Here is a 27,374-nt window from a genome sequence, read left to right on the forward strand (position 1 = left end):
AGCCTGGGCGGCCTGGCCACTGGCAAGGGGACAGGCAGGGGGGTCCCCGCAGCCCGGGCCTCAGCCGGGGCTCGTCCCCGTGTGGCTCTCATACCGTGTAACCCTCAAGAAATTAAAGACGCCAAAGAGTGTATTTTTTAAAAACCTCCAGAGCGAGCCTGGTGTGAACTTCCCGCAGCTGCAGCCCTGGCTGGGGCAGGTCTCTAGGCTCAGTGTCCCTACAGCCACGCCCAGGACCAAGGTCGTATGTCCACATGGCACAGGCCACCCTGCCACGCAGACTCATACTGGAGCAGAGCTGACCCAGCCAAGGCCCTGGGAAACTGGCCGTTGGGTTGGCTGTCATGCTGGTCCCTGCCTGGGCTCCCCACAAGAGCCTGGCCCTGTGTACCCAGGTGCCTGGACTGTTCACGCTTGGGGCCGGTGTGAGGTGACCCTGTATAAACCTAACCTGGTCTGCACACTGCACTGTTTGAGAAGGGGGTGGGCATCCCCTAGGTGCCCCAGGCACCTGTCACGCCATCAAGACTCACGCAAGCTCTGCCCCTCACCCCAGACCCAGCACACAGGTGCTCACCACAGAAGGTGCCCACAGGCCCTGACCCCCTGGGGCCACACAGCCCAATGAGGGGAGGGGGCATGAGGGAATGGGAGTCCCAGGAAGGCCCTGCCCTAGTGGCTGGCAAGGGGGGTGTCCCAGGAAAAGGCATCCTAGACCCAAGGGGGCAGTGGGCTGGCATGGGCCTGGCCACAGTAGCTGTGACACAGGACCCCACATGTGGCAGCTTCCTCCTTGACCCAGGGACACTGGAGGGTCACAGTACAAGGGGCTTGGCCCACCCTGGATCCCCCACTGGGAGTGTGTTGAGTGTGGCACCTCCCCCTGCCAGGGCCACAGCTGGGCATGTACAGTCAGAGGGCAGCCAGTCCAGCCCCTTGGCAAAGGGCACGCCTCAGCCCAGGGAGGCCGGAGCAGCGCCCAGTCACTGGGAACGGGAAAAGGCTTGGGGCATGGGGTATGGGACCTGCCTCCTAACAGAGGAGTCCAGTGTGTTCCTGGTTTTATTTAAAAAGACCAGCATGTCGTTCAAGTCGGTACCCGAGGATGTCACGGTTTAGTCATGGTCTCCGGGGCCTGTGCCGAAGTGCCCTGGGCTGGGCTCCATGCAGCGGCAGCCCCGTACGAGGCCAGCCTGTGGCCTCCGGAGGGGCTACAGGAATGTCCTTCCCAGCAAGGGCTCCCTGGTGCCTGGCCAGAGTTGGCCAGGGCCGCCTGCACTGCAGGGAGAGACTGTTCTACAGCTGAGAGTGGGCTGGAGTGTCCCAGAGGGTCAGGCCTTGACCTCACACATGTCCATGCTCCGCTCGGTCCTTGGGGAGCAGGGGCGGGGCAGTGTCCAGCACGCATGGTCCTTGTGGTGGTTTCTCCGGGCTCTGCAGCTCCTGGGCCAGGGGCACCGGTTGGTGGCGGCCATGTGCCACAGGAAGTCCAGCAGGGCCCCTAAGCTGTAGGCGACGGTCAGCACCAGGAAGTACCCGAAGTACACTTTGAACTGCAAGAGAGTGGCCAGGCGGGGGGCTGAGACGCGGCTGCTTCAGCCGTCACTGCCCTGGGCGGCCGCAGACTCCCAGGAGGACCCACGAGGGCGAGCAGAATCCCCAGCGAGCTCAACCTCACACGAAGTACACTCCCCCCCCCCCCCCCCCCCCGTGACCCCACCAGCTCCGGATGGCAGAGCTCCCAGGTGGCGCTCCAGGTCTGGGGCTGGGCCCACGCAACGCAGCACCAACGCAGGACCCTTCCTGAGTTGAGGGAGAGGCACCCCACCGCCTTCGCCAGGCTGCAGGGAGGACACTGCTGGCAGGGCTGGGCTCACCGCAGGGAGGCAGAGATGCATCGCAAAGCCACACGCTGCTCCACACAGAGCAGGTGAACAGGAGCCCTAGACAGACGGCACGGGAGGTCGCGGGGGGCGGCACGGGAGGTCAGCGGGGGCACTCCAGACCTGCTGGTCTGGGTGCCGAGAAACCAGGACAAGCCCACAGCGCCACAGCCTTCCCCACCGCGTGGCTCATCCATGGAAACTGCTACAGGGACACGCTACTGGTTCGTGGGTGAGATGCCACCTCCAGGAGGGAGGGACAGTCAAGGTGCTGGGAGACGAGGCTGTCCCAGCAGATCTGCCAGAAATCGTGGCGGTTCTCTGAACAGAGAAGTCGTGCCAGAGGAAGGACCCGTGCAGCACAAGCCGTGCTGGGACCAGTGTTGGGTGCCATGGCCACACGTGCCTGCCCCACACACGGGGGATGCCCAAGAACGCCATGAGGGGATGAAACCAAAAAGTGACACCATGGTGCTGAACAAGGCGCTCCATGCAGCGTTTCCATGAGCGCTCGGCTGAGCCCTGGGATGGCCAAGGTCGGCCTCGGCAAGCTAGTGTCTGAGCCAGAACCAGACCCAGGCACCCCACTGCTTTCCAGAACCTTCTAACACACCTTTGTCCCACGCGCCAGGGAAGACACGGTGACATCAAATGAGGCAGTATTTCTATATTGCAGATTTCAGGAAACACCAGACGCAGCCACAGGAAATGCACGCCAGGCACGCCACCGTGACACAGGACAGAGGACACGCACCCAACACACACACACCACCCCACACTGCAGCACAGGCAAAAGAAAGGGAAAGACAAATGGCCAACCTGGGCCCTGGAGCCTACTGCGTTAAGCGACAGGACGGGAGTCCGGGAGTGGGCCTCAAGGCCATGCTCTCAGAATAACAAACCAGCGGCAGGAGGAAGGTGGGGGAGTCATCATGGGTCACAGAAATCAGAAAGTAACCCGAAACTCAGCCAAGGGAGATGGTGCTGACTGCTGCCTGTGTGGCTGCGAGAGCCTCCAGCCAGTCACCACAGCTCTCTCTCGAGAACCTTCTAGAAAGTACCAGAAACAAGGAAACCAAGCTGCTGCCTGTGCACTGCAGCAGGAAAGGACCATAGAGCCACATGGCCTGCACATGACAGGGGTGCCCACCTGGGGGCCCGAAGGAACCTACCACGGCCTGCGCATGACGGGGGTGCCCACCTGGGGGCCCGAAGGAACCTACCACGGCCTGCGCATGACGGGGGTGCCCACCTGGGGGCCCGAAGGAACCTACCACGGCCTGCGCATGACGGGGTGCCCACCTGGGGGCCCGAAGGAACCTACAAAATCCTGCCAAGGTAAAGCAGTGAGCATGGCCAGATTGCTAGACCACATGGACACAGTTGGCCACATGGGAGCGTTAACCAAGTGGACACAGCTGAGCACACGAGCACACACCCACTTCTGTGGACCTGGCCCCGCGGGTGCACAGTGGGCCTTAAGGAAGCCCACAGTGGACACCTGTGGAACCGAGGATCGGGGGTCCTGGACTGGTCGGCTCCCCGGGGACTGCAGGATAGTGAGCCAGCGTGAGCTGCCCACTGGCACAGCCATGGCTGACACAGACCCAGGATACACAGCCACACTCCCCACGCCAAGCTGCTCCAGGCACAGCCAAGGCCACAGACTGCGGGCAACACTGCACCCACCTGCCAAGGCCGACGCTGGCTCCAGGGCAAACCCATGAGATGCCTACAGGAACTGCGTGCCACCCCGTGGGAGACCTGCATGGAGCTCCCAGCTGCTGGCTGCAGACCGGCCCAGCCTGGCTACCCTGAGCATCCAGGCAGTGACCTGCAGATGGAAGACGCCCGAGTCTCTCCGCCATTCCAACAGCTAAATAAACTCAAAGCATCGGGAAGAGTTCTCAGGCTCCACACCGTATCATGAGCCACCAGCCAGATCTGAATCCAGTGGGGGAACCCCAGCCAGAGAACAAAGCCCACCCGTAGAGAGAAGTTTCCAGAACACAGAGGCGGACCTCGGAGAGATGAGAGGCAGGGGGGCGGCATGCGCCTCTCCAGGCCAGCAGCTCCGCCTCGACTTCCCACCCAGCTCCCACCAGCGGGCGAGGAGGCGGCGAAGACAGCTTGGGGCCGGGGCTCCTGCACCCACAGAGGGACCCGGATGGAGCTGCTGCCCAGGCCTGGCCACTGCAGCCATTCAGAGTGAATTAATGAATGGAAGAGTTCTCGCCCCCTCTCACCACCCGCCCCCACCAGACACTGTCCTACAATTAAATACGATTTCTCACAAGAAACCAACGGGAGATGAGAGGCAGCAAGTCCCTAAAGATTCCCCATGAAGACAGGAGCCCTTGGAGAGTGTAGGGGTGGGGCACACAGGCGCAGGGCCACCGGGCTGCAGACACACTGGGGTACATATAGAGGTGCAGGGACGCATGTACTGGGGGCACGGAGGGCAGCTGTGCTCCCTGCACGGTCTCAGTGCCCACTTCTGGGCTTGGCCAAGGCATCGCAAGGGCAGTGATCAGGACGCTGGGCCAGCCCCTCTCGCCTGCCAGCTGTCCAGTATGCTTGGCTTCCCACGGGATCAAGCACTGACCCAGCCCAGGTGAAGGCCCCAACGCCTGGCACAGGCTGAGGACGGGGAAGGGCTGACCACCCCCTGAGGAAGACCACCCCCAGGGATAGCCCCTTGGGTCCCTGGCAGCCACTGGCCTCAGGCGGACATGGCAGTCACAGGCCCACACAGGCTGGCCCTCCAGTGTCCTCAGAGTAGCCAGCCCACTACAGGTGCCTGCCAGGTGGACAAGACTGTCTCACCTGGCTGCAGACACCTGCACCCCCTGGTGGCCAGATGGGCAGTGGTGGGCCAGTTGCCACACCCCTCTGTGCTCCCACCTGCTGGCTGCAGCAGCCCTGACCCGACCTCACTGACCCTGCAGGGGTGCATACCAGGGACCCAGAGGCCCACGCCTGGGCCCCGGTGGGCAGCATGAGATGGTGCCTGGCCAGGCAAAGGCGCAGTCATAGCTTATCTACCCAGTGCCCAGGTCAAACCCCATTCATCCTCACTGGCCCAGCGTGGTCCAGCATGGCCCACAGGGCAACCCTGCCCACTTCGACCTGCCTGTAGCTGGGTTCAGGTTGGACGGGCATTGGGAGGCCCTGCAGGCCCAAGGCAGACACTCCCTGATGGGAGACCGGGGGTCTCTCCTCCCTGACGGAGACCACAGGGCCCACCTGCTCATGCACTTGCAGCCCGAGGCCGCGCTTGTCGGAGACGACGAGGGTGATAAGCGTCTTCAGGATGGTGGCCAGGAACGTGTTAATGCCGAAGAACAGGGCGCAGAGCTCCTTGGAGAGTGCGGATGCAATCTGGAACCTGGGCAGGAAGGAGGGACAGTCAGCATCCTGCAGGACAGCAGCCAAGGCAGACAGACACACCTGGAGACACACTGAGCATGCTGTGAAATCCAACCCTGGGACCCACTGGGCAGCTGCTCCACTTCCCATCCAGCTCCCTGTTGATGCGCCTGGGAAAGCAGCGGGGGGCTGCCCAAGTCCTCAGTGGCCCTGCACCCATGCGGGAGACCCAGAGGAAGCTCTGGGTTCCTGGCTATGCCCTGGTCCAGCCCTGGACAGGACCTGGGCTCATGTGAGGATTAAACAAGAGATGAGCTCTGTGGCAGGTGGAGGGTGAGAGGGGGTGGGGGAGGCCCTAGGAGGCACAGCACTCCTGAAACAACCCAGGCACTAGAGGGTTAACCTCCCATCCCAGCCTGCCACGGAGTAGAGCCAAGGCCACTGTGGGACAAACACGCAAGCATCAGAGATCAGCAAGGAGAAGCAGGGCTGAGGTGGCTGGCTATTCTCAAGGTAAACAGGGAGGGAGGCCAGGCCTGCAGAATCCCCGGGAGACAAGCCAGAGGTTCCAAGGAGCCCAGGGTAGGAAGCAAGCACCTGTGTGGGGGGTATGTGTGCGGTGACGGAGTGTGTATGTACGATGGCTGTGGTGTGTGTATGTAGTGATGGCTGTGTGGTATGTGTGTGTAGTGGTGTTTGTGTGGTATGTGTGTAGTAATGGCTGTTGTGTGTGTGTAGTGATGGCTGTGGTATGTGTGTAGCAATGGCTGTGGTGTGTGTGTAGTGGTGTTTGTGTGGTGTCTGTGTAGTGATGGCTGTGGTGTCTGTAGTGGTGGTTGTATGTGTGTATGTAGTGGTGGTTGTGTGGTGTGTGTATGTAGTGGTGGTTGTATGTGTGTGTATGTAGTGGTGGTTATGTGGTGTGTGTGTAGTGGTGGTTGTGTGGTGTGTGTATGTAGTGGTGGTTGTGTGGTGTGTATGTAGTGGTGGTTGTGTGGTGTGTGTATGTAGTGGTGGTTGTGTGGTGTGTGTAGTGGTGGTTGTGTGGTGTGTATGTAGTGGTGGTTGTGTGGTGTGTGTGTAGTGGTGGTTGTGTGGTGTGCAGTAGTGGTGGTTGTATGTGTGTGTATGTAGTGGTGGTTGTATGTGTGTGTATGTAGTGGTGGTTGTGTGGTGTGTGTATGTAGTGGTGGTTGTATGTGTGTGTATGTAGTGGTGGTTACGTGGTGTGTATGTAGTGGTGGTTGTGTGGTGTGCAGTAGTGGTGGTTGTATGTGTGTATGTAGTGATGACTGTGGTGTGTGTGTGGTGTGGTGGTTGTGTGGTGTGTGTGTAGTGGTGGTTGTGTGGTGTGCAGTAGTGGTGGTTGTGTGGTGTGTATGTAGTGGTGGTTGTGTGGTGTGTGTGTAGTGGTGGTTGTGTGGTGTGTATGTAGTGGTGTTTGTGTGTATATAGTGCTGGTTGTGTTGTGTGTATGTAGTGGTGGTTACGTGGTGTGTATGTAGTGGTGGTTACGTGGTGTGTATGTAGTGGTGGTTGTGTGGTGTGTGTATGTAGTGGTGGTTGTATGTGTGTATGTAGTGGTGTTTGTGTGGTGTGTATGTAGTGGTGGTTGTGTGGTGTGTGTATGTAGTGATGACTGTGGTGTGTGTGTAGTGGTGGCTGTGGTGTGTGTAGTGGTGGTTGTGTGGTGTGTGCATGTACTGGTGGCTGTGGTGTGTTTATATGTAGGTGACAGGTGCGCACACATGCTCCATGAGCCTGCATGCCTCTCCCTTCAGGGCCTCAGGGGCACATGTATGTGGCCTGTGGCACCAAGCCCAGGGTGCCAGGTGAGAGGAGAGCCAGGGGGTCTGGGAACGCACGACAGGGCAGCCCCCGTCAGCTGCTGGATGGCCCCGGGTGGAGACAGGTCCCTGGCACCTGGGCAGAGGGCAGCCGGGACCTGGATCGGGTCAAAGTGGGGTGTGGTGGGACGGGACCTTCAGAAGGCCCTTCTGTACTCACGTGGCAATGGGCACCAGGAACTGGTAGGCCCCGCGGAACAGCACAAACGTGCCATAGCAGAGCCAGATGTTGTAGGTGTTCATCATGAGGCAGATGAGCCCCGCCTGAAAACCCGTGACACCCGCGATCACCAGCTTCGCCCACAGGGCCCAGCGGATCTTCAGGAAGCCGGCAGCGAAGGACGTGGCGGCCCCTGAGGGGAGGCGGGACTCAGCACCCGGCGGGGCGGAGGGCAGGCGCTGGGGCGAGGGGAGCCCGGGGGGCAGCCGCCCCACGTACCCAGCAGCGTGGAGGTGGCGTCGGCAGCGCCGTTGTAGCTGTGGGTAACGCCGGTGAGCCGGTCAACCTCGTTCCACCAGATGTGCGCGTAGTAGACGATGAGGTAGTAGCCGGCCGAGTTGAAGATCCACCACAGGGACCAGAGGCGAAGCTGCGGCTGCCGCAGGCCGGTTCCCAGCTCCCGCAGCATGCGCACCAGCACGCAGTCCTGGAAGGCCACCAGGGCCCGTTCCAGCTTGCCCCCCGCCCGTGGGCCTGGGCCGGGGCACATCTGGGCCAGCTCTGCAGGTGTGGCCGCACAGGCGGGCGCCGGTCGGTGGAAGAAGAGGCTGCGCCGGGGCCGCTTGAGGAAGAGGGCGAGGACCAGGCTGAAGACGAGGAAGGCCAGCGAGATGCTGTTGAGCATGCTGAAGGTGACCCGGCCCACGGTGACCAGCAGCTGGCCCAGCACGGAGCTGGTGAAGACGCCCAGCAGCACAGCGGTCCGCGAGTAGCCGGCCATGCGCTGGTAGCGGGCGGGGCTGACCAGGGAGAAGATGTAGGAGGAGTAGGCGACACGGGCGGCCATGGTCACGCCGTAGAAGAGCTCCATGAGCTGCATGTGCAGGACCGAGCGGCCCAGCAGCAGCAGCAGCCACACGCTGATGAAGCTGAGCACCTGCAGCACCAGCACCGGCGTGTAGCGCAGCAGGTCCGTCAGCAGGAAGACCGGCACCAGCACCGCCATGTACGAGTACGACAGCACGGGCAGGATCTCGTTGGTGACCTGCGGCGGGGAGGGCGGCCGTGAGCGGCGCGTGGTGCCTGGGGCAGCGCTCTGTCCTGGCAGCCTCCCCCGTGCCTCCCCGGGATGCCTGCTTCGGGGAGCGGCATGCAGCTGCAGGACTGGCCTGTAGAAGACCAAGCACCCAGGGCCTGGAAAGAGGCTATGACAGAATCTCCGTGGACAGCTGGGAACTCAGAGGGACAGCACGGCCAGGTCAAAGGCAGCTGGCTGTGTGCATGGGGTCAGCAGAAAGGGACTCAGCAAGGGCCAGCTGCCCAGGTGGGGCATGCCACAGGGCGGGGGCAGCTCTGCATTGCTCCGGCCAGGGGTGGCATCTCTGCCACAGCACACACCATAGCTAGGCTCCATCCCAAACAGCCCCAGGGCCAGGGGAGGGGGACTCACAGTTGCAGGGGCAGCGTGGGGCACCTGGGCTGCGGCCTAGACCTGCTCAGTGTGGGGCGCCTGGGCGGCAGCCTGGAGCTGCTCACAGTGCGAGGCACCTGGGCCACGTCCTAGATCCGCTCACAGTGCGGGGCGCCTGGGCCACGCCCTGGACGTGGTCCCCACTCCAACTACAGCTCACCTGGGGGGCAGCTGGCTCTGGCCGGGCCCGGCCCTGGCTGCGTTTGGAGGACAGAAGATGTCTTGTGTTTTAAGTAACACGGAGAGCGATTATTAAAGCAGGTCGTAAGGGACGGTCTCATCTCTGCCACGCACGTGGAGCCACCCAGCCCCGGGGCAGAGCGGCCTGACAGGCACCACCGCCTGCGTCTGGGGCAGCTGGAGCACTCCCTGGGGGTCAGCAGCCAACTCCAGCCCAGGTCAGCTGGACCCTGGCCCACCTCAAGTCTTCTGGAACATTCCTTGAACCAGGCCCCTGGACAGGAATGCGGCCCGCACAGGTCCAGCCCTGCCTACCCCTCAGTCCTGCAGAGCTGCTGGAAGGTACATGGCAAGATGCCACGGCCAGGGGCCTCCTCGGCACCCCAGGCCTTGCTGGGAAATGACCTGGCTGAGCTGGGCAGGGCCGGCACGGTCACACTGCATCACGGGGGCTGCCACTCGACTCCACAGCTCCAGTGGCGAGGGGGAGAAGCTGAGCCCCGGCCAGCACAGGCTGGGGGCAGGGGCGTCTGAGTGGGTGGGCTGCAGGCACAGCTTGCCCGCACACTGCTTCATGGGGACACAGCCAGGCCAGGAAGGACCCCCTCCAAGGGTGCCTGGCCCCGCTGCCCCCACAGAACATTGCTGACCTGTTTGTTCTAAGGCCTCCTCAGGACCCTCTGTCCTTCCAAGCAACAAAAAGCAAAATCTAATAACCCGCCGAGGCAGAGAGCTGCCAAGTCCCTGCTGGACGCCACGGCTGGCCCAGGACTGTCACCGGCACAGCTGGGCAGCGGGCCTGAGGAGTGGGGGTGGGGAGGCGTCCCCAGTCGACACCCCCCCGCGCCAGCGAGGACCCACGAGCCCGCTGCCGGGGCACAGGGCCCAGCCCGACGTACGTGCCTGCGCCCGCGTGAAGTTCTTGTCGGGCCCCAGCAGGTAGGGCGTGATGAAGCTCTCCCCGGGCCGCATCTGCGCCATGAAGCCGTAGAGACACAGGTAGAGCACCAGACACCGCCAGGACCGCAGCTCGCGGCTCAGCTCGGGCTCGGGCTCGGCGTCCGACTTGGGGTCCAGCTCAGGGTCTGTCTTGGCGTCCTCGCTGGATGGCGCCATGCTGCTTGAGGCCCCGGGCGGTGCCAAGGGGCATGCGTGAGCCGGTCCACCTGGAAGGAAGGGCACAGTCAGGAAGGCCACAGGCCCCAGCCCACGTGTCCCAGCTGGACCGAGGCCAGGCTGGCACCGCCTCGGGGTCTCTGAAGCCACCAAGGGGGAGCTGGAGCGCTCAGGAAGCCAGATCAGCTCACTGAACTCATCAAACAGATCCACAGGATAAAACCTCCAGTGTGGGCGGGAAAGGCCCGGGTGCAGCAGCAGCAGCCGGCCGGGGCCTCTGGGCAGCAGGTCCTGCACCGGAGCTCAGGGAGCCTGGCTACACGGCTGAGGAAGCCGGGGTCAGCAGTGAGGGCTGGGCATGCAAGCCACACACAGGGGTCCACACTGCAGAGGAAGCCAGAAGGGCCCTGTGGGGACCAACAGCACCCAGGATGGGACAGGCTCCGGCAGGGATGACAGAGCACAGGTCCTGGCGGAACCCAGGGGCCCTGGGCCCAGGAGGCGGCAGAGAGAGAACCAGCCAGACGCCTGGGCTGGGAGGCAGAGCTGGCATCCCAAAGCAACTGAACGTCCAAGGCTGGCAAAGGCAAGGCCCCCGTGACTTCCTGGGGCCCACCTTGTCCCCCAGCTGCGTGTCCACTGGCCTGCCCAGGGACTCACATGCCAGCAGGCCAGGGTGGGCAGAGGCACAACCATCGAGGGAGCAATCTGCTGTTGAAATACCCCTTCCACGACAGGAGGCTGTGTGCCAGGCTCGCAGGTAAGGCCCAGCAAAATGCAACATGTCAGGTGTCCGCCTCAATTCAGGGCGTCAGGCCTGCCCAGGACAGGCAGTACTGACTGCTCCAGACCCATCCAAGCTGGCAAAGCTCCTGCCCCATGTGGCCCAGGTACCCCACGTGAGAGGGAGCCCCTAGGACCGCCATACCAGGCCCCTACCGGCCTGCCCCATGTGGCCCAGGTACCCCACATGAGAGGGAGCCCCTAGGACCGCCATACCAGGCCCCTACCGGCCCGCCCCATGTGGCCCAGGTACCCCACATGGGAGGGAGCCCCCAGGACTGCCAGGCCCCTGCTGGCCCGCCCTCCGCAGGCTCAGTGTTGAAAACCAGGAGCAAGAAGGGATGCTGCAGTAAGCAGGAGATGGGGCAGGGTCCTGGGGCAGGGTCCTGGGGCAGGGTCCTGGGCAGGGTCCTGGGGCAGGGTCCTGGGCAGGGTCCTGGGGCAGGGTCCTGGGCAGGGTCCTGGGGCAGGGTCCTGGGCGGGGTCCTGGGCAGGGTCCTGGGGCAGGGTCCTGGGCGGGGTCCTGGGGCAGGGTCCTGGGGAGGGTCCTGGGCGGGGTCCTGGGCAGGGTCCTGGGGCAGGGTCCTGGGCGGGGTCCTGGGCAGGGTCCTGGGCAGGGTCCTGGGGCAGGGTCCTGGGGCAGGGTCCTGGGCGGGGTCCTGGGCAGGGTCCTGGGCAGGGTCCTGGGGCAGGGTCCTGGGCAGGGTCCTGGGGCAGGGTCCTGGGTGGGGTCCTGGGCGGGGTCCTGGGCAGGGTCCTGGGCAGGGTCCTGGGGCAGGGTCCTGGGGCAGGGTCCTGGGCAGGGTCCTGGGCAGCCCTGCAGAGGACTCTCAGGGCCAGCCGCACGCCATCCACTCGGCTTGGGGTGACAGCGGGGGAGTTCCCTGCTCCGTGTGCCCGCCCTGACCACAGTAGGACTGGGAACAGTTAGGTTGCCGCCCTCCAGCTGCCCCCAGAGGGTAGTGGCCACACCTGGGGAGGACGGCTCTGCCCAGTGCCTGCAGACTAGAGCTGGCCTGGGCACGGGTCCAGACCCCTGGGAGCAGCAGGGACCGGCTGCTCAGGAGCACCCAGGAGCCTCACTGCCTCCCAGCTGACCCATCCTGAGCCAGCCCTTCCGCCTCGGGAGGGCTTGGACTCTCACAGGCACTCAGCTGGCCTCCTCTGGGGCTGCACAGGGCCCTGCCCGCCCAGGGGTGTGGGTGCCTGCAGGCTCCCAGCTGCTGTACGAGCAGGGTCAGGCCTCCCACAGACAGCAAGCACCAATGAAAACCTGGCGGGCAGGGCAGGGGCAGCCATGGACCCCCCCCAGGACCAAGCACAGTCTCCAACCACCCTCCTGGGGAGCAGGTATAGGACGCAAGGGAGGGAGGCCTGTCGGATTGGAGCAGGGCAGCAGAGGTGGACCCCAAGCTGAACGTGCACCTCCCCCCCTCCCCCCTCCTCATCTCTCTGGGCACCCCCTCCCCCCTCCCCATCTCTCAGGGCAGGTTTGAAGCTGCCAAGGCCAGCTTCCCTGCCAGGAGTCAGCTCCACACACAAGCAACAAAACCCAGGGTGGAAAGATGCCCCCTAGGCTGCTCAGGATGGAAGCAAGCGCTGCCCTGGTCAGCAGAACAGGTGCACCGCCCCCTCCCGCCCCACCTGCAAAGAACTTGAAGCCAACTCCTCCACTCTGCGGCTGGCCCCCCGCCAGCTCTCCGGGCAGCCCTGACACCCCACCGGCCACACTGGGATGGACCCTGGGTCCTGTGCTCCTGGTCACCTGATCCCACCGAGTGAGCAGGCAGGGGGTCAGACTGGTATCTCCCACCACCCTCTCTGGCAACTGCCCCCCTACTCATGGCCTTGGGGAGGGCCAGGGCCAGCTGCTGACCAACGCAAGCAGCACCCTCCCCTCGGGGCACGGGCTGAGAGGTTCCGGAGCGCTCAGAACACCGGGAGAAGGAATGCAAGCGGCCCGGCCCCAATTCCGAACCCGGGGCTCGGGCCAGCGAAGCCCCCTCCCCCCCAGAGCCCGGGCCAGCGAAGCCCCCTCCCCCCAGTGAGTTACAGCCACCGTAGCAAGGAAAGCAAGCCGCGATGCGAACCCAAACGTGGCGCGGCTCCCTGGCCGCCAGCGCCGGGCAGCAGGCGAGACGCCATTCGGGCTCCGGGCTGCAGGAGGGCGGGCGCCCGCCTTTCGGGAGCTCGGGGGGCAGCTCCGAGGCCTGTACCCCGCCCCTGCCGAGAAGGCGGGGTCCACGCACAGCCGGCCGCCGAGGGCGGGCTGAGTCCGCGGGCACGGGCGGGGGCACCGGCCACGTGAGGACCGCGTGGTGCCCTCCGAGCCGCCTTCCGCGCGGCGCGCACCGCTAGCCGGCTTTCCCACGCGGGCGCGTGGGCGGCCCCGGAACGCGGCGTGGCGCCAGGAACGTGGCCCGGAGGAAGTCGTTCTGCTGCCGACAGAGCCCCGCCCGGGGCGCGCTGGACCCGCGCCCGGCTCGGCACGCGCCCCCCGCCGCCGGCGGCCCGGGCGGAGGGGAGCGCACCCGGGGAGCGCACCGGGGGAGCCCGCACCGGGGGAGCCCGCACCGGGGGAGCGCACCGGAGGAGCGCACCGGGGGAGCCCGCACCGGGGGAGCCCGCACCGGGGCAGCCTCCGCGCTGCGCCCCCAGCCCGCGCCCGGCCTGGACGCGGGGTCTCGGCGCCCTGCGGACCCCGCCGAGCGCGCGCCCGGGCATCCCGCCACGCCGGCCCCGTACCTGGACTCCTGCAGGCGGCCGCCCCGGCGGACTACAGGAACCAGAAGGCGGCGCGGCGGGCGCGCGGTCGGCCGGGACGGGGGCGGGGACTCGGCCGCGTCCTCTCGGCGCCCCCGCGCTGGCCCGCCCTCCGCGGGGAGCTCGGGTGGGAGCCCCGGGGCCTGCAGGCCGCGTCCTCCGGCCGCCCTGGCCTGTCCTGCAGCTGTCCCTCGGGTCTCTGGCCTCTGCCCCGCTGGGCGTCCAGGGCGGACTGTGGCCGGCCGGGGTGGTGGCCCGGGAGCTGCAGGAGGCGGGGCGGGCCTGGAGGGGATCAGGTACTTGTGGGGGAGGGGAGCCTGTGGAGAAGTGGGTTAGAGTTGGGAAAGTCTTAGCAGCCTGCAGTGTGCACGGAGTCACAGGATTCCGTTTCTAGAAGTTTGTAGAATGCCTGCGCCCAGCCCTTGGGCTGTGGGTTGTGCGGCTCCGCCTCCACGGCGCAGCAGGTGCTGGCGCCCCGAGCTCCTCCGAGCCTCCAGGGGACAGGAGGCAGGGAGCTCAGTCAGTGGAAGGACGTGCTGATCTGCCCCTGTGGGACTCCAACAGTGACCCGGGACTGACCCCACCATCCCAGACCCCGTGCCACCTTGAAAGTCTGCTGACCTAGCACTACCGTAAACCTCCTAGGTCTCAGCCCCCTGAGCACCTGCTGACCCAGCACTACCTCCTAGGTGGGTCTCAGCCCCCTCAAGGCCCACTAGCCTAATTCAGTTAGTGACCTTCAGGTTTAAACTGTGCACTCACCAGTCCCCTGGGCATTTATCCCTGGCGTCCCCTACAGCCGCACCTGCCAGTCCCTGCGCTGGCACTCCCCACACCCACCTCCAGGCTGGAAAGGTGCCCTGCCCTTTGTTCCCGCTCCCTCCTCCTGTGTCTCTCTCTCAGTCTCTGTGTGTGTCTCTCTATCTCTGTATCCCTGTCTCTGTCTCTCTCCCACCCTCCCTGTCTCAGTTTTCTGCTGTCTCTTTCTGTGTGTCTCTCTCTCGCTCTCTCTCTTCTCTGCTCTCTCTCTCATCGTGTGCTCTGTCTCTGTCTCCCTCCCTCCCTCTCTCTCAGCTCTTCCTCTGCTCTGCTCCTTGTCTCCCATCTCGTGCTCTGTCTCTCTCTGTCTCTGTCTCTCTGTCTCTCTCTCAGCTCTTCTCCTCTGTTCTGCTCTCTCTCTTTCTGTCTCTCTCTCTTCCTGCTTTCTCTCTGCTCTGCTCCTTGTCTCCCATCTCGTGCTCTGTCTCTCTCTCTCAGCTCTTCTCCTCTGCTCTGCTCTGTCTCTGTCTGTCTGTCTGTCTCTCTCTCAGCTCTTCTCCTCTGCTCTGCTCTGTCTCTCTCTGTCTGTCTGTCTCTCTCTCTCTCTCTGTCTCTCTATGTCTCTCTCTGTCTCCCTGCTTTCTCTCTGCTCTGCTCACTGTCCCCCTGGCCCACACTACCTCCCTCGCTGACGGGAAGCCCGTCGTGTGGCTCAGTTGCTGTGTCTGGCGTCTTGGGTTTGTGGGACAGCTCGCAGTCATCCATGGAGTGTGCATCCAATCCTGGCTGTGTCCTGGCCTTGCGGTGGGCCTGGGCTGGAGGGTTAGCTGGGCCGGTCACAGCTGCCCAGGGCAAGGGTGTACGGGTGCCCACAGGGACAGAGCCAGGGTGCCCTGTGGTCTGCAGCCAACCTGTCCCCAGGCCGCCCCCAGCCCAGCTCCTGCTGCCGGTGTGCCCCCTTCCCTCCAGTGACAAGCATCTGGCATGGTGCTGGCTCCTGGCATTGCACTGCTGGGCCCAGTGCAATGGAACCACCGTGTCCAGGCTGGCCTGACAGTGCTGGAGGGATCAGGGTCCTGGTGAGTCCCAGCTGCTCTACTTCTGTGGCCCCCGGGAGGCCACCGGAGTGCCCTGGTTTCAGCCAGCACAACCCTGGCTGTTGTGGGGCTCTGCCAGGTGGCCCCGGCTGGCACTCCTTTGCTGTGTGAGCATACACATTTATTGAATGTTCACGAGCAAATACCTTCAAAACAGGCTGGCAAGTTAAGCTTCTCCCTGCATTTGTATCCTATGTGGATGCTGGTTCATGTCTTGGCTGCTCTACTTCCCATCCAGCTCCCTGGTGTGGGCTGGGGAGGCAGCAGAGAGCCCCTGCACCTGCCGGGGAGGCCCGGAAGAAGTTCCTGGCTTCAGCCTGTTCCAGCTCTGGCCGTTGCTAATTGGGGTGTCAACCAGCGGAGGGAGGATCTCTCCTCTGTAACTCTTCAAAATAAAAAGACTCTCCTTTGCACTGTGAGCAGAAAGCGGCACTGGGGGGCATGCTTGCTCTCTTGTTCTTGTTAAGGTTTATTTGCTTGTCAGAAGAGTGGAGTTCCTCAGAGGGAGACCCCCAAGACACTCCATCTCAGAGACCTTCCAGCTGCTGGGTCACCCCGCAAAGCTGCAGTAACAGACCAGGCCAGGCCACAGCCAGCAGCCAGCTGCAGCCACGGCTGCCCTGCGATGGCAGAGACCTCTGTGGCCTTCCGGGCGCAGTAGCAGAGAGCTGGAGTGCCAGGGGGACAGCCAGGACTTGAGCAGCTCACAGGTCTACACCACGGATCCCTAGTCCGTCTCACAGCCACATCCTAGCTCCCCAGGGCTGCAGTTCACGGCCCGGGAAGTCAGGTGCATCTGTTGGGTTGGGCAGTTATGGAGTGGACCATAGTCAGAAGGTGGAGGTCCCAAGGGAGGGGACACAGCCCAGGAGAGCCGCTCAGGCATGGGCAGCTGATGCCCAGCCCACCAGGAAAGGGGTCGCAAGCTCAGAGCAGGACCAGCCAGATGCTGTGACCCCTGCCCCCAGAGTCAGCATGAGCTGTGCTCTGCCACAGCACTGCTCATGTGCAGTAGACGAAGGGCCCACGTCAGAGGCTGGGGAAGCCCTGGGCCTGTGCTGGCCGGGGAGGCATCCCCTGAGGGCATCTGACCATTCTGGTTGCAGCAGGCCAGGCTTCCTGAAGACTCAATCCTTCCGGGGTGGGCAGGTAACACACAGCTGAGACACCCACTCTGTTGGTGCCTGCTTCCTGGGTGGAGCTCGTGTGGCCGGGGCCTCACCTTCCGCGTGGGAGGCCTGGTGGAGCCCCGGCACAGTGTGTTCCGGCTGCCGGGAACCTCTGGAGGGGGAATGGACCAACAAGCACTCGGTATGATCGGAGTTACTGAAGACTTGGCACTGCCAAGTGCAGACGCAGTGGCTTCTGCCCAGGGTCAGAGGCTGAGTGGCTCGTCTCGATAGTGGTGCCCCTGCTGCCAGTCACCTGCGAATTGCACCCTAATAAAATTGATTTTTCAGTAGCTGCTCTGCTGGAAGTGGGTGAAAAGTACAGAACAGGTGGGGGCCCCAGCCCCCTCACTCGCTAGGAGCCAGAGGCAGCCCGGCTTAGGTGGAAGCCGGGGTGCAGCCTCTTGAGGCGAGGCAGGGAGGCTGGGGACATGGGGCGCACATGCCAGCCCTCGGCTAGGGCCCCACAGGTCTCAGGGTGGCCAGCCTGCCCGCCCCACATGGACTGCTGTCTTCGCTCTTGCTCAGTCTCCATGCTTGAACATCCCATGAGCGGCCAAGCATGCCGGGGGTCAGTGTGGGTATTCTGCCCTCCTGGCCTCTGCCAGCCTTGGTCCTGCTCCTTATCCCTCCCACCCACTGCACTTGACCTTGGGGACCCTGTGGCTTTGCAGCCATTCTGCCCCCTCAGGAAGGGGGTGCTCTTACCTCCCCGAGGCCTCTGGTGGCCCACACAAATGTACAGTACCCTCGGGTGCTGAGCCAGTGGCCTCTGCTGTTTCCCAGCAACGCCCCAGGCCCCCACAGGCCAGGCCCACCGACATGGGTCCCCTGCCAGCCCTCCTCTTGCTGTGCCCCTGCCGGGCAGCGCCTTCAACCCTAGTGTTAGGGGAACACAGCTCTTCCTGTTCATGTGTGGGTCAAGGTGGACTCGCCCTGGCTGCACAGGCGGAGCAGCGCCTCTGTGAGGTGTCCCGTCTGAGTCCAGCTGGCCTCAGAGCCCCGTGTCTGGAGCCACCCTGCTGGCCCTGACGCTGGCCCTGTCTTCCATGGCCTGCTCTGCACGATCCTCTGGCCTTCCCTGGACGGCCCCTCGGTCTGCCCAGCGAGGTGATGGCCGGGTGCCTCCTGTTTTCTCTCCCCATGTTGTGCTGGAAAGTTTGTTTTGTTGTTATTTTGTTTTAGTGTTTTTTGAAAGGCAGATTTACAAGGAGATAGACAGAAAGATCTTCCATCTGCTGGTTCACTCCTCACATGGCCACACTGGCTGGAGCTTCTTCCAGGTCTGCCACATGGGTGCAGGGGCCCAAGGACTTGCCTGTCCTCCACAAGCAGGGAGCTGGATGGGAAGTGGAGCAGTCGGGACTTGAACCTGCGCCCATATGGATGGAGGATCTTTGTCTCTCCTTCTCACTGTAAATCTGTCTTTCCAATGAAAATTAAGTGAATCTTTAAAAAGAAAACAATCCGGTTGCTTTCCAGCTAATGGGTGAGTTCCGTGGCTCCCACTAGTGCCCACCCCCCTGTGCCTTGGTCCTGCTGTCCCTTCCGGTCTCGTCCCTGAGAGCTGAGTCACAGCACTCAGGGGACCTGACTCCTCCAAGGCCGCGGCTGGGGGAGATACGGGAGTGGCGACAGGGACCCCCACCCCACGCGTGTGACGCACGGGGGAGATGATTCGGGGCCTCATGGAGGCCGTGTCCTGTTGAGCATGTTGACCAAGCTGAGCCCAGCAGTGGCCTGCGCACGTTTCTCTGTTTGGAGCTGTCTCTGAGCTTGCTTTAAGCTCATTCACAGGATTGAGCATACAAGCTCAGTGCGTATCAGGCCCATGGGGCTGGCGCACTGGCCTAGTAGACTAGTCCCCCACACGTGGTGTCAGCGTCCCATATGGGCACCGGTTCAGGTTCCCGTGGCTCCACTTCCTGTCCAGCTCCCTGCCTGTGGCCTGAGGAAGCAGCAGAGGACGGCCCAATGCTGTGGGACCTGCACCCGTGTGGGAGACCCAGAAGAAGCTCCTGGCTCCTGGCTTTGCATCAGCTCAGCTCCAGCCAATGTGGCCATTTGGGGAGTGAACCAGCAGATGACAGATTTATTTCTATTTCTCTCTATATAACTCTGCTTTCCAAATAAAAGTAAATACATTTTTAAAAGCAGAAGAAAGAAGCAAGCTCAGAACTGCCAGCAGGGTCATGGGCTCCCAGAGCAGCCCATCTGTCACTGCGTCACGCGTCATTGCGCTACTGCATCATGCGTCACTGCGTCACGCATCACTGCGTCATCGTGCCATGCGTCATGTGTCACTGCGTCACGCGTCACTGCGTCATGCGTCATCGTGTCATGCGTCATCGCGTCATGCGTCGCGCGTCACGCGTCATCGTGTCATGCGTCATCGCGTCATGCGTCACTGCGTCATGTGTCATCGTGTCACTGCGTCATCGCGTCATGCGTCACTGCGTCACGCACCACTGCGTCAGCGTGTGGATCCTCTCACGTACACACGTGTTCACAACCCTTGCTGGCTCAGACACAGACTGGCTGGGAGCCCGGCCGGGCAGCCATGCACCCGGCCCTGCCCCTCTCTGCCCAGATGTGCCAGGCTGGAGAGCAGTGGACCCTTCCCCAGGGAGGCGACCGGGAAGGACCTCGTCACCTGCCATGCTGTGGCACCTGTGCTGCTCTTGGTCACAACATGGGGTGTCCAGGCATGGGCAGGACACAGTGAGCCCTGCCCACTGAGGCTGGCGTTCCCTGGACCTGCCCTGGTGTCCCCGGGACAAAGTCCCCGGGAGCTCAGGGAGAGCAGGGCTTCTCCCTGGCCCCACCTATGGTCTCCGCACCACACCCAAGGCCTTCTGGCGATGCCAGCTCCAGGCCCTGCTGCCATGTCAGGGTAGGGATTTTTATTTGCAATGAAATTCCCCAGGGAGTCACCCTCATTCAGGGGTGCAGCTGGGAGTCAGCACGTGCGCACCGGGTGACTGTCCACTCCGCTCTGCCCAGGCTGTACCTGGAGCACGCCCTGTCCCCGGGGACTTGGTTGCTCTCACGCTGTCACATCCTGGACAGCTCTAGTCTGCAGGTGGCTTCCCCGTGCGGCCACACTCTCCTCTGGTTTCCCCAGCACCATCACGGGAGGTGGGTGTGTGGCCGCCAGGGGGCAGGCGCCGCCAGGTCCCTGCTGGGCGTGGGGTGGGCCGGCAAACAGTGGAGGCCATGCGGCCTGGGGGCAGGACTGGGAGCAGAGCCCACCGGTATGAGGTCAGGCCCTGGGCTCAGCCGCTGACCCCTGACCCCGTGGGCTCAGCCTCTGACCCCGTGGCTCCACTCAAGCTCCGGGAGCCTCGAGGCCTGCTGAGGCCGCCCCTGGGCAGCGAGGGTGGCTGCGCCCACATGCTCCGTGCTGGACTGATACACAGCTTCCTGGTGGGCCCTGGGTCTGGCGAAGCCGTGGCGGTGGAGTGGATTCTGTCCGCAGAAGGGTGGGGGTGGCTGCAGCTGAGATGCCCATGTGACCATGGTGTGACCAGGTGTGCCACACTCACCTGGGTCCAGCCTAGGACCCATAGAGCTAACAGCGGGCTGGCTACTGCCCCATGGCTGGACACTGACAGCTGGGGCTGGAGGCCCTGTCCACCCTGGCCACTGCATCACTGGGGGAGCCCGGCCTGGTCCCTGGCTGCCTCTGGGTGCGCAACACCTCCGGCCAGGCCCTGTGCTGTTTGGGGTGAGTGGGAAGGGCATGGCGGAGGGCACCAGGGACTCTCCCACGCATGGGGGCGCTGTCACCCAGGGCATGATATCCCCAGGTCATGGGGCACAAGGCAGGGAGGGCCCTGGGCTGTGGCAGCTGACCTGGCCAGGGCAGCTGTGGGAGTGTGCAGGGTAGACACAGGGACCCCATGGGCAGAGCGGCACTCGAGGTGGGGGCAGCACACACCGTTGCCCAGGCCCTGGCAGGTTTGTGGCAGGACACCCCTTCTGTGGGAGGCTGGTGCCGGGCACTACCAGAGTGCGAAGGAACCACGCACGCACAGCCACCGTGCCAGGAGCCGACCACCTTCAGAGCGGGTGAGTCTGAGGCTGGAGGCCACTTGGGGCGCAGGCTCTGCGCAAAGGCTGACAGACTGAGTTCAGTAAACAAGGTGACGAAGGTCACGCTGACCAAGCAGAGGTTCCCAGAACGCTGTACAAGGTGCGTGTTAACCAGAGATGTCAGCAGGGATGTGGGTGTGCACACAGGGACGTGGAAGTGTGCAAGTGTGCCTCCATGGGCTAACTGTGGCACATGTTGGACAGGCTAGCATTCACTTGGACTAACAGGCATGTTTGGTACAAACATGTGCATGTGTGAACTCACATGACACACGAAATACCACATGTAGTGCATACATGGGCCAGCACACACATGCCTGCATGGGCCACACACACACACGGGCCACACGCACACATGGGCCACATGCACACACACACAGGCCACACGCACACATGGGCCACACGCACACACACACATGGGCCAGCGCACACATGGGCCACACACGTGCCTGCATGGGCCACACGCATACACGTGTGGGCGTCACCTTGTGCTGAGCGATGCGTGGGTGCATGTGTGAGTCCATCCGGCTGGGCACTCTTTGTGTAGGCACTTGTGTTAGGAGACCCGGGAGCCTGCAGCGTTGGAGAGGCGTGCCAACCTTTGCAGTGTTGGCAGAGCATGGCCATTCATGCTGCATGTGCAAGGGTGTGTGTGTGTGTCCTCTAGGCTGCGAGCGGGCACTGCACCCTGAGCTAGCCGGGCTGCCAGCACAGACCACCTAGCTGGGTGTGGCAAGCAGCTCCGTGGGGACAGGGCCCCTCACCCATTGCACAGATTTGCAGACGGCCCTGCCTCCAGTCTCCAGGTGCCCGGGAACACCCTGCAGGACCCCCTCAGTGGCCCGAGCCTGCAGCACTGCCCCAGTGTCTTCACTGCCGGCCAAGCTCGCTCTTTTGAAGAAGTGCACGTCCCTGTTGGAGCCATGGCACAGCATGTTAGGCTTGTGCACCCCATACAGACACCAGCCCGTGTCTCGGCTGCCCCACTTCTGGTCCAGCTCCCCGCTAATGGACGGGAAGGCAGCTGAGGATGGCTGGAGTGCTTGGCCCCTGCCTTCAGAAGGCTAAGCTCCAGCCATGGTAGCCGTTTGGGAGTGAGCCAAAGGATGAAAGATTGCTCTGTCTTCTCCCTGCTTCTCTGTGACTCTGCAAGTGAAAATGAAGTAGATCTTTAAGAAGAGACATGTGCCCACAGAAGCCTGGCTTCTGTCCGTGCAGCCTGCTCCACAGCGCCACCTGGTGCATGGTGCTGGGGCTCGGGCCCTGCTCTGCTTCCTGGCTGCTGCCCAGCTGGACTGGACGGACCCGAGCCTTGCTCTTTGATGGAAATTTCCCAAGTTGTGTGCTTCCTTCTCACAGCTTTAATTTTTCATTCTGGTGTCGCCTGTTCTCGTTGCCAGGCCAGCGCAGCTGCACAGCCTAGCAAATGCAGGCAGGTCCTCCGAGAGCGGACCAGACCCCCGTGGCAGGGCCAGGGACGGGGAGGGGCCTGGCGGGCCCAGTCAGGTGGGTGGTCTGCCGCCAGCTCCAAACATCATTCCTGCCCTGCATTCACTCCCCTGTTCAAACGGAAGTGAGTGCATCTCCTTCCAGACCCTGCAGGTGCATCTGGCTCCGTGAAGTCATTCTTGGCTCCAAGGCCTGTGCTGATGAGGCTTGCTCTGGGCTCAGCTCCAAGGCCTGTGCTGGTGAGGCTTGCTCTGGGCTCAGCTCGAAGGCCTGTGCTGGTGAAATCCGCTCTGGTGAGATGTTTGCCCACACCTGCCTCTCCTGCTGCCCAACGCCTCCAGGACCTGACTTGTCACTCATTCCCTGGCCTCCCTGGTGTGTGGACTGGCCATCGGCCACGGGACAGAGCTGCCAGGGCTGGAGCAGAACAGATGGAGTTGGAGCCAGGCTCAGGGCCAGGGACTGTGCCCAGGTGCTCCTGGCCCTGGAGGCAATGAGCTAAGGATGAAGAGCCTGGGCCCAGGCCCTGGGAACCCCCGGCCCGAGGCCAGCTGGGCCCCCGTGTTGGTGCTGGCGGAGGGGATTGTGTGCAGGCTATTTGCGGGGCCAACAGCCTCACCCACACTTGGTGCCTTGCTAGGCTCTGATGGGGTGAACGTGTCAGCCAAAGCAGGTGCTCTGCCAGCCCGTGGATGTCACAGCCAGTCACTGCTTCTGTGCTGGCCCAGGCTCATGCTGTGTGCCTCCTGGGTGGGTGGCCTGGTGTGTGGGCGTGAAGCCTGGGGTCCCTGCACTCCTTACTCTGCCCAGAAGCCACTGGGGGGTGGGGGGATCCCCGTGGTCGCTCCTGGGGTCCCTGGGCTCCGACAGGGGTCATGCCTGGAGGTGCCTCTTGGACTGCCCTGCTCTGCCCTCTACCCAGGGCAGCTGTAGGGAGGGCGTGGAACTGAGGGGCTCCCCCAGCCCGCGCGTGCAGCCAGGGCCACCCCAGACACTGGCTCTATGGCTGACAGGGGTGGGGCCCATTCTCCAATGTCTGGGACACTCCACCTCCTGGGTCATGCCAGCCTGGTGCCCAGCTCGGGTCACAAATGCCTGCCCTCGGGTTACTGTGCCTACTGCCCGGCTCCCTGGGAGTCTCCAGCCAGGCTGGCTGGGCCCGGTGCTGCTGCGGGCTTGGTGTGTCCAGTTGGTCTCTTTCATCCTCTGTCTTGGAAATTACACTCCTGGGGCTCTCAGGGTGTGTGTAGGTGAGTGATGACCCAAGGGGACAGCTGCCTCCACTCGGGGCTGGGGCAGCTGTGGGCTGTGCTCTCCTGGAACCTCCCACAGCATGACCCGCCTGGGGAAGCCCCTGGCGACCGCCCCACGGAAGCTGTCACCCACCTTTGCGGTCTGTATCTCAAACGTGTTCCCCTGCCTGCATCCGTGGGCCAGGGGTGTTCTGAGCCAGGACACCTGGGAGAACTGCTGCCCCAGCCTGTCTCCTGACCTCCTGACCTCTATTTCCCTCTGTGCAGGAGACAGCCCTGCTATGCAGGGCCCATGAGCACCCTGACATCCCGCAGAGCACTGGGTCACCCAGGAGGCCCTGCAGCAGGACTCAACGTGGCAGGAGGCCTGTCTCACCGGTGAGCTCTCCCCCGGGGACCTTGGTGGCCAAGGCCCCTTCCCGCTGCTCTGGGCCTGGCCTCCTGCCTTGCTGTCCATGGCAAGCCTCCTGGCCCCGCCTCCCTTTGACCAGCTGTGCAGCGGAGGTGATGGGGCTGCCTGCTGGAGGCCCCCAGGAGAGGCAGGGGCCCAGGACGGACTGGAGTATCCTCAGGGAGGACTGGGCAAGGGTCACACGCAGCAGATACTCCCATCCATGCGTCTCAGGACCTGCTGTCCGGCTGCACTAGGCCTGTGGCTGGCATGCTGGCGGGACTGGGCATTGGGCAGGCTTACTCCCAGCTGACCGCGTGTCAAACAGCGCCTGCCCCTTGGCCCTGCAGCACCTCACTGGGTGTGTGGGGACAGCCTGCCTATCTCTTGTTCCCGCTCTGTCACCTGCACCCCAGCGCTGACCACCCGGAGGCTGCCCAGGCCCCACACTGCTCAGGTGGTCATGCAGCCAGTCCCAGTTGAGGTTCCCGGCTTCTCTGGGTCATCAGTCGGCAGAGTGGCGCAGCAGGCAATGGGACCTGGACCCTGCTGTACCCAGCCTGGCACAGCAGGTGGCCCTTCCTTGGGGACTGGCTGTGGTTGTCTGACTGCCTCCAAGAACAGCTTGTTGAAGAGAACCCAGGAGGCAGGCTGCCATGGGCAGGTGGGCAGGAGGAGAGCAGGCAGGGACCACCCACCCTCGCAGGAGAGCAGAGCAGAGCCCCTGCTGAGCCCAGCACTACAAGAGCCTGGTACTCCCTGGGGAAGCTCCACTGTGGGTGCAGGGAGTGGGGAGCCCAGTGGGCCCCTGGGGGCCCCAGAATTAGGATAACCGAGACTTCTCTGATGCCATACCCCCCTGGCACCCACGGAGAGGGCCCTTCTGAGAAGGCGGGTGCCACCCTCCCGGCCTCGACCTTGCTGGCCCCATCTGATTATGGAGGTTACTGTGGACCAACTCAGTTTACAACAGCAGGGGCTACGACAGAGCCCGCTGTGAGTCAGGGGCCAGGCTGACTTTTCCTGAGCGTCAATGGCCCGTCGCTCACACGCACTCTGTGCAAAGCCTGCTGCATTTTTATTCCATTTCATTTCTTACCAGCAGTAGCCAGGAGTCCCTGCACCATTTGGTCAGATAAAGCGGTTGAGAGACCAGCTGGATACCTTCCGCCACGAACCTCATGAAGCAGGATTGCGTTGTTTTCTTCCTTCTGTTTTTAAAACTTGTAAAAACTAATTAATACGCATTGTGATGAGGCTTGAGAATGAAATGGTCAAACAGACGCGAGCTTCTTGCAGCCGTCAACCAGCTCCTCTCTCAGGACCCAGCCCCTTAGGATGCACAGCCAACATGCGTGTGCACACGTGTGCGGGTGTGTTTGCATGTGTCACATGGTACAACACTGCTGAGTTAGGAGCCGTCCACAGAGCGTGAGCGGACTCACGCGACTCTGCTGCCCTGGTGCCCGGGGGCTGCGTGCTTTGCTGCCAGCGGGTTCGGCCCTGTCTCTTCATGGTGCTCCCCGCCCTCAAGGCTACTCCGTGGGCCCTGGTCCAGTTGGCATCAGTCTCTGCCCACCCTCCTCTATGAGCAGTATTTTGGGATACAAGAAACGAAAGTGATGTACAGTATATGTACAGTAGATGCAGTTTCCTGTGGATCTTTGTAGAAAGCCCTGCAAACAAAACCACGCATGGCATGGTGGGCAGCTGCCAGCAGCGCCGGATGCCCCCCGAAGCGTGTCTGTGCTGGTCAGCTTGTCTGGACAGCATTCCCAGCCTTCAGGCTCCGCGTGCTGCCTCCTGACCCGCACCTACATGGCTACCTGGGCTCCTCTCCCCGTGACCAGGGTGTCCTGTGGATGGACTGCCCCGTCTGAACTTGTGTCATTCTTTAGGCCCACAGGCATGCCAAGGCCCCATGTCTGTGCTTGTGTTGTGTGGGCAAATGTTGACCACCCAGCAAGGAGTGCATGCATTTTGGCAAAACCCCCATCAGAGTGGATTTGCAGCACCCAGTGGTGCCCTGGGAGCAGAGCGAAGGGGCCATGCAGTGGCCACCTGGCACGGCCATGCCATCACGTGCACGTGTGAGGAGCCCTCTGGGTCAGGTAGCCGGGAGCATGTTCCAACAAGTGGGTAGCAGTGGGTTGTGAGTGTCCAGTACCTCTGCTTTAAATGTAGTTGATGTAATTGTAAACTTATGTAGCCCAGTATATGGTAACAGCTCAGATGAACACCTGGCTCCCTCCGCTGGGCATTCAGTGTCGTCATCCCCCCGCCCCCCGCACTGGGGCAGACCCCTAACTGGGCATTCAGTGTCCCCTCCTCGGCTGGGGCGGCCCCCTCTGCTGTCATTCAGTGTCACCCACCCCTCCCAGAATGCCCTTCACCTGCACTTTCGCCTTGTTCATTATGTTTTCCATCTAGAATATACTAGGCCCTTCCAGCTCACAGACCCACTTTTCTTTGTTTCCTCAGGGATATTTGCTGTGCATACAGGGGTGTCCTGGATGCCAGGCCCTGCCGCAACGGAGACATTGTCTGAGAACCCACCTTTCAGATTGTCTGCCTCAGTGCCACCTCTGGACTGTCACTTGCACAGTGTGAGTGACACACAGCCGCTGCAGATGCCATGTGCACAAGCACATGCCCACCACTTGTGGGCGTGAATACTTCTCGCTTGTACAACAGACTTACATCGCATATATGTACAACATACAGTGCACAATGCACATATACAGACAAAGTACTCACAGAAGCACACACCCCACGGACGTGCACTTACACACGCACACACGGCGTACTCACAGATGCACACACCCCACAGACATGTACTTACACACGCACACACGGTGTACACCCCACAGACATGTACTTACACACGCACACACGGTGTACTCACAGAAGCACACCCCACGGACATGCACTTACACACGCACACACGGTGTACTCACAGAAGCACACCCCACGGACGTGCACTTACACACACACACGGTGTACTCACAGATTCACAGACCCCATGGACGTGCACTTACACACGGACACACGGTGTACTCACAGATGCACACATGACATACATGCACTTGCACACACACACACGGCATACTCACAGATGCACACCCCACAGACATGCACTTACACACGCACACACGGTGTACTCACAGATGCACACACGACATACGTGCACTTGCACACACACACGGCGTACTCACAGATGCACACCCCACGGACGTGCACTTACACACGCACACACGGTGTACTCACAGATGCACACCCCACGGACGTGCACTTACACACGGACACACGGTGTACTCACAGATGCACACCCCACGGATGTGCACTTACACACGGACACACGGTGTACTCACAGATGCACACACCCCATGGACGTGCACTTACACACGGACACACGGTGTACTCACAGATGCACACCCCACAGACGTGCATTTACACACGCACACGGTGTACTCACAGATGCACACAGGCGTGCATACACAGACACACACAGAATTGCTTCTTATCATAGTGCTTGAAATGCAGAACAAGGAGTCTGGCTTTCTGTCAGCTTGTAGATCAGCTGTGGCAC

The 27,374-nt window shown here is 62.7% G+C and overlaps 1 protein-coding gene across 1 annotated transcript; it reads right to left on the reverse strand.

The window, feature by feature from the left end:
• Nucleotides 1-1,052: 1,052 nt before the first annotated feature.
• Nucleotides 1,053-10,075, reverse strand: SLC19A1 (solute carrier family 19 member 1). The gene is made up of 5 exons (XM_040986755.1): nucleotides 9,814-10,075; nucleotides 7,539-8,304; nucleotides 7,260-7,452; nucleotides 5,130-5,271; nucleotides 1,053-1,553 (listed from the first exon to the last, which is right to left on the reverse strand). Exons 1-5 carry the CDS (start codon nucleotides 10,024-10,026, stop codon nucleotides 1,332-1,334), a joined length of 1,536 nt encoding a protein of 511 aa, XP_040842689.1. The 5' UTR covers nucleotides 10,027-10,075; the 3' UTR covers nucleotides 1,053-1,331.
• Between the last annotated feature and the right edge of the window lie 17,299 nt (nucleotides 10,076-27,374).

The sequence above is a fragment of the Ochotona curzoniae genome, unplaced genomic scaffold (genome assembly GCF_017591425.1).
Source record: "Ochotona curzoniae isolate NIBS_2020 unplaced genomic scaffold, NIBS_Ocur_1.0 contig_4516, whole genome shotgun sequence".
Taxonomy (NCBI): Eukaryota; Metazoa; Chordata; class Mammalia; order Lagomorpha; family Ochotonidae; genus Ochotona; species Ochotona curzoniae.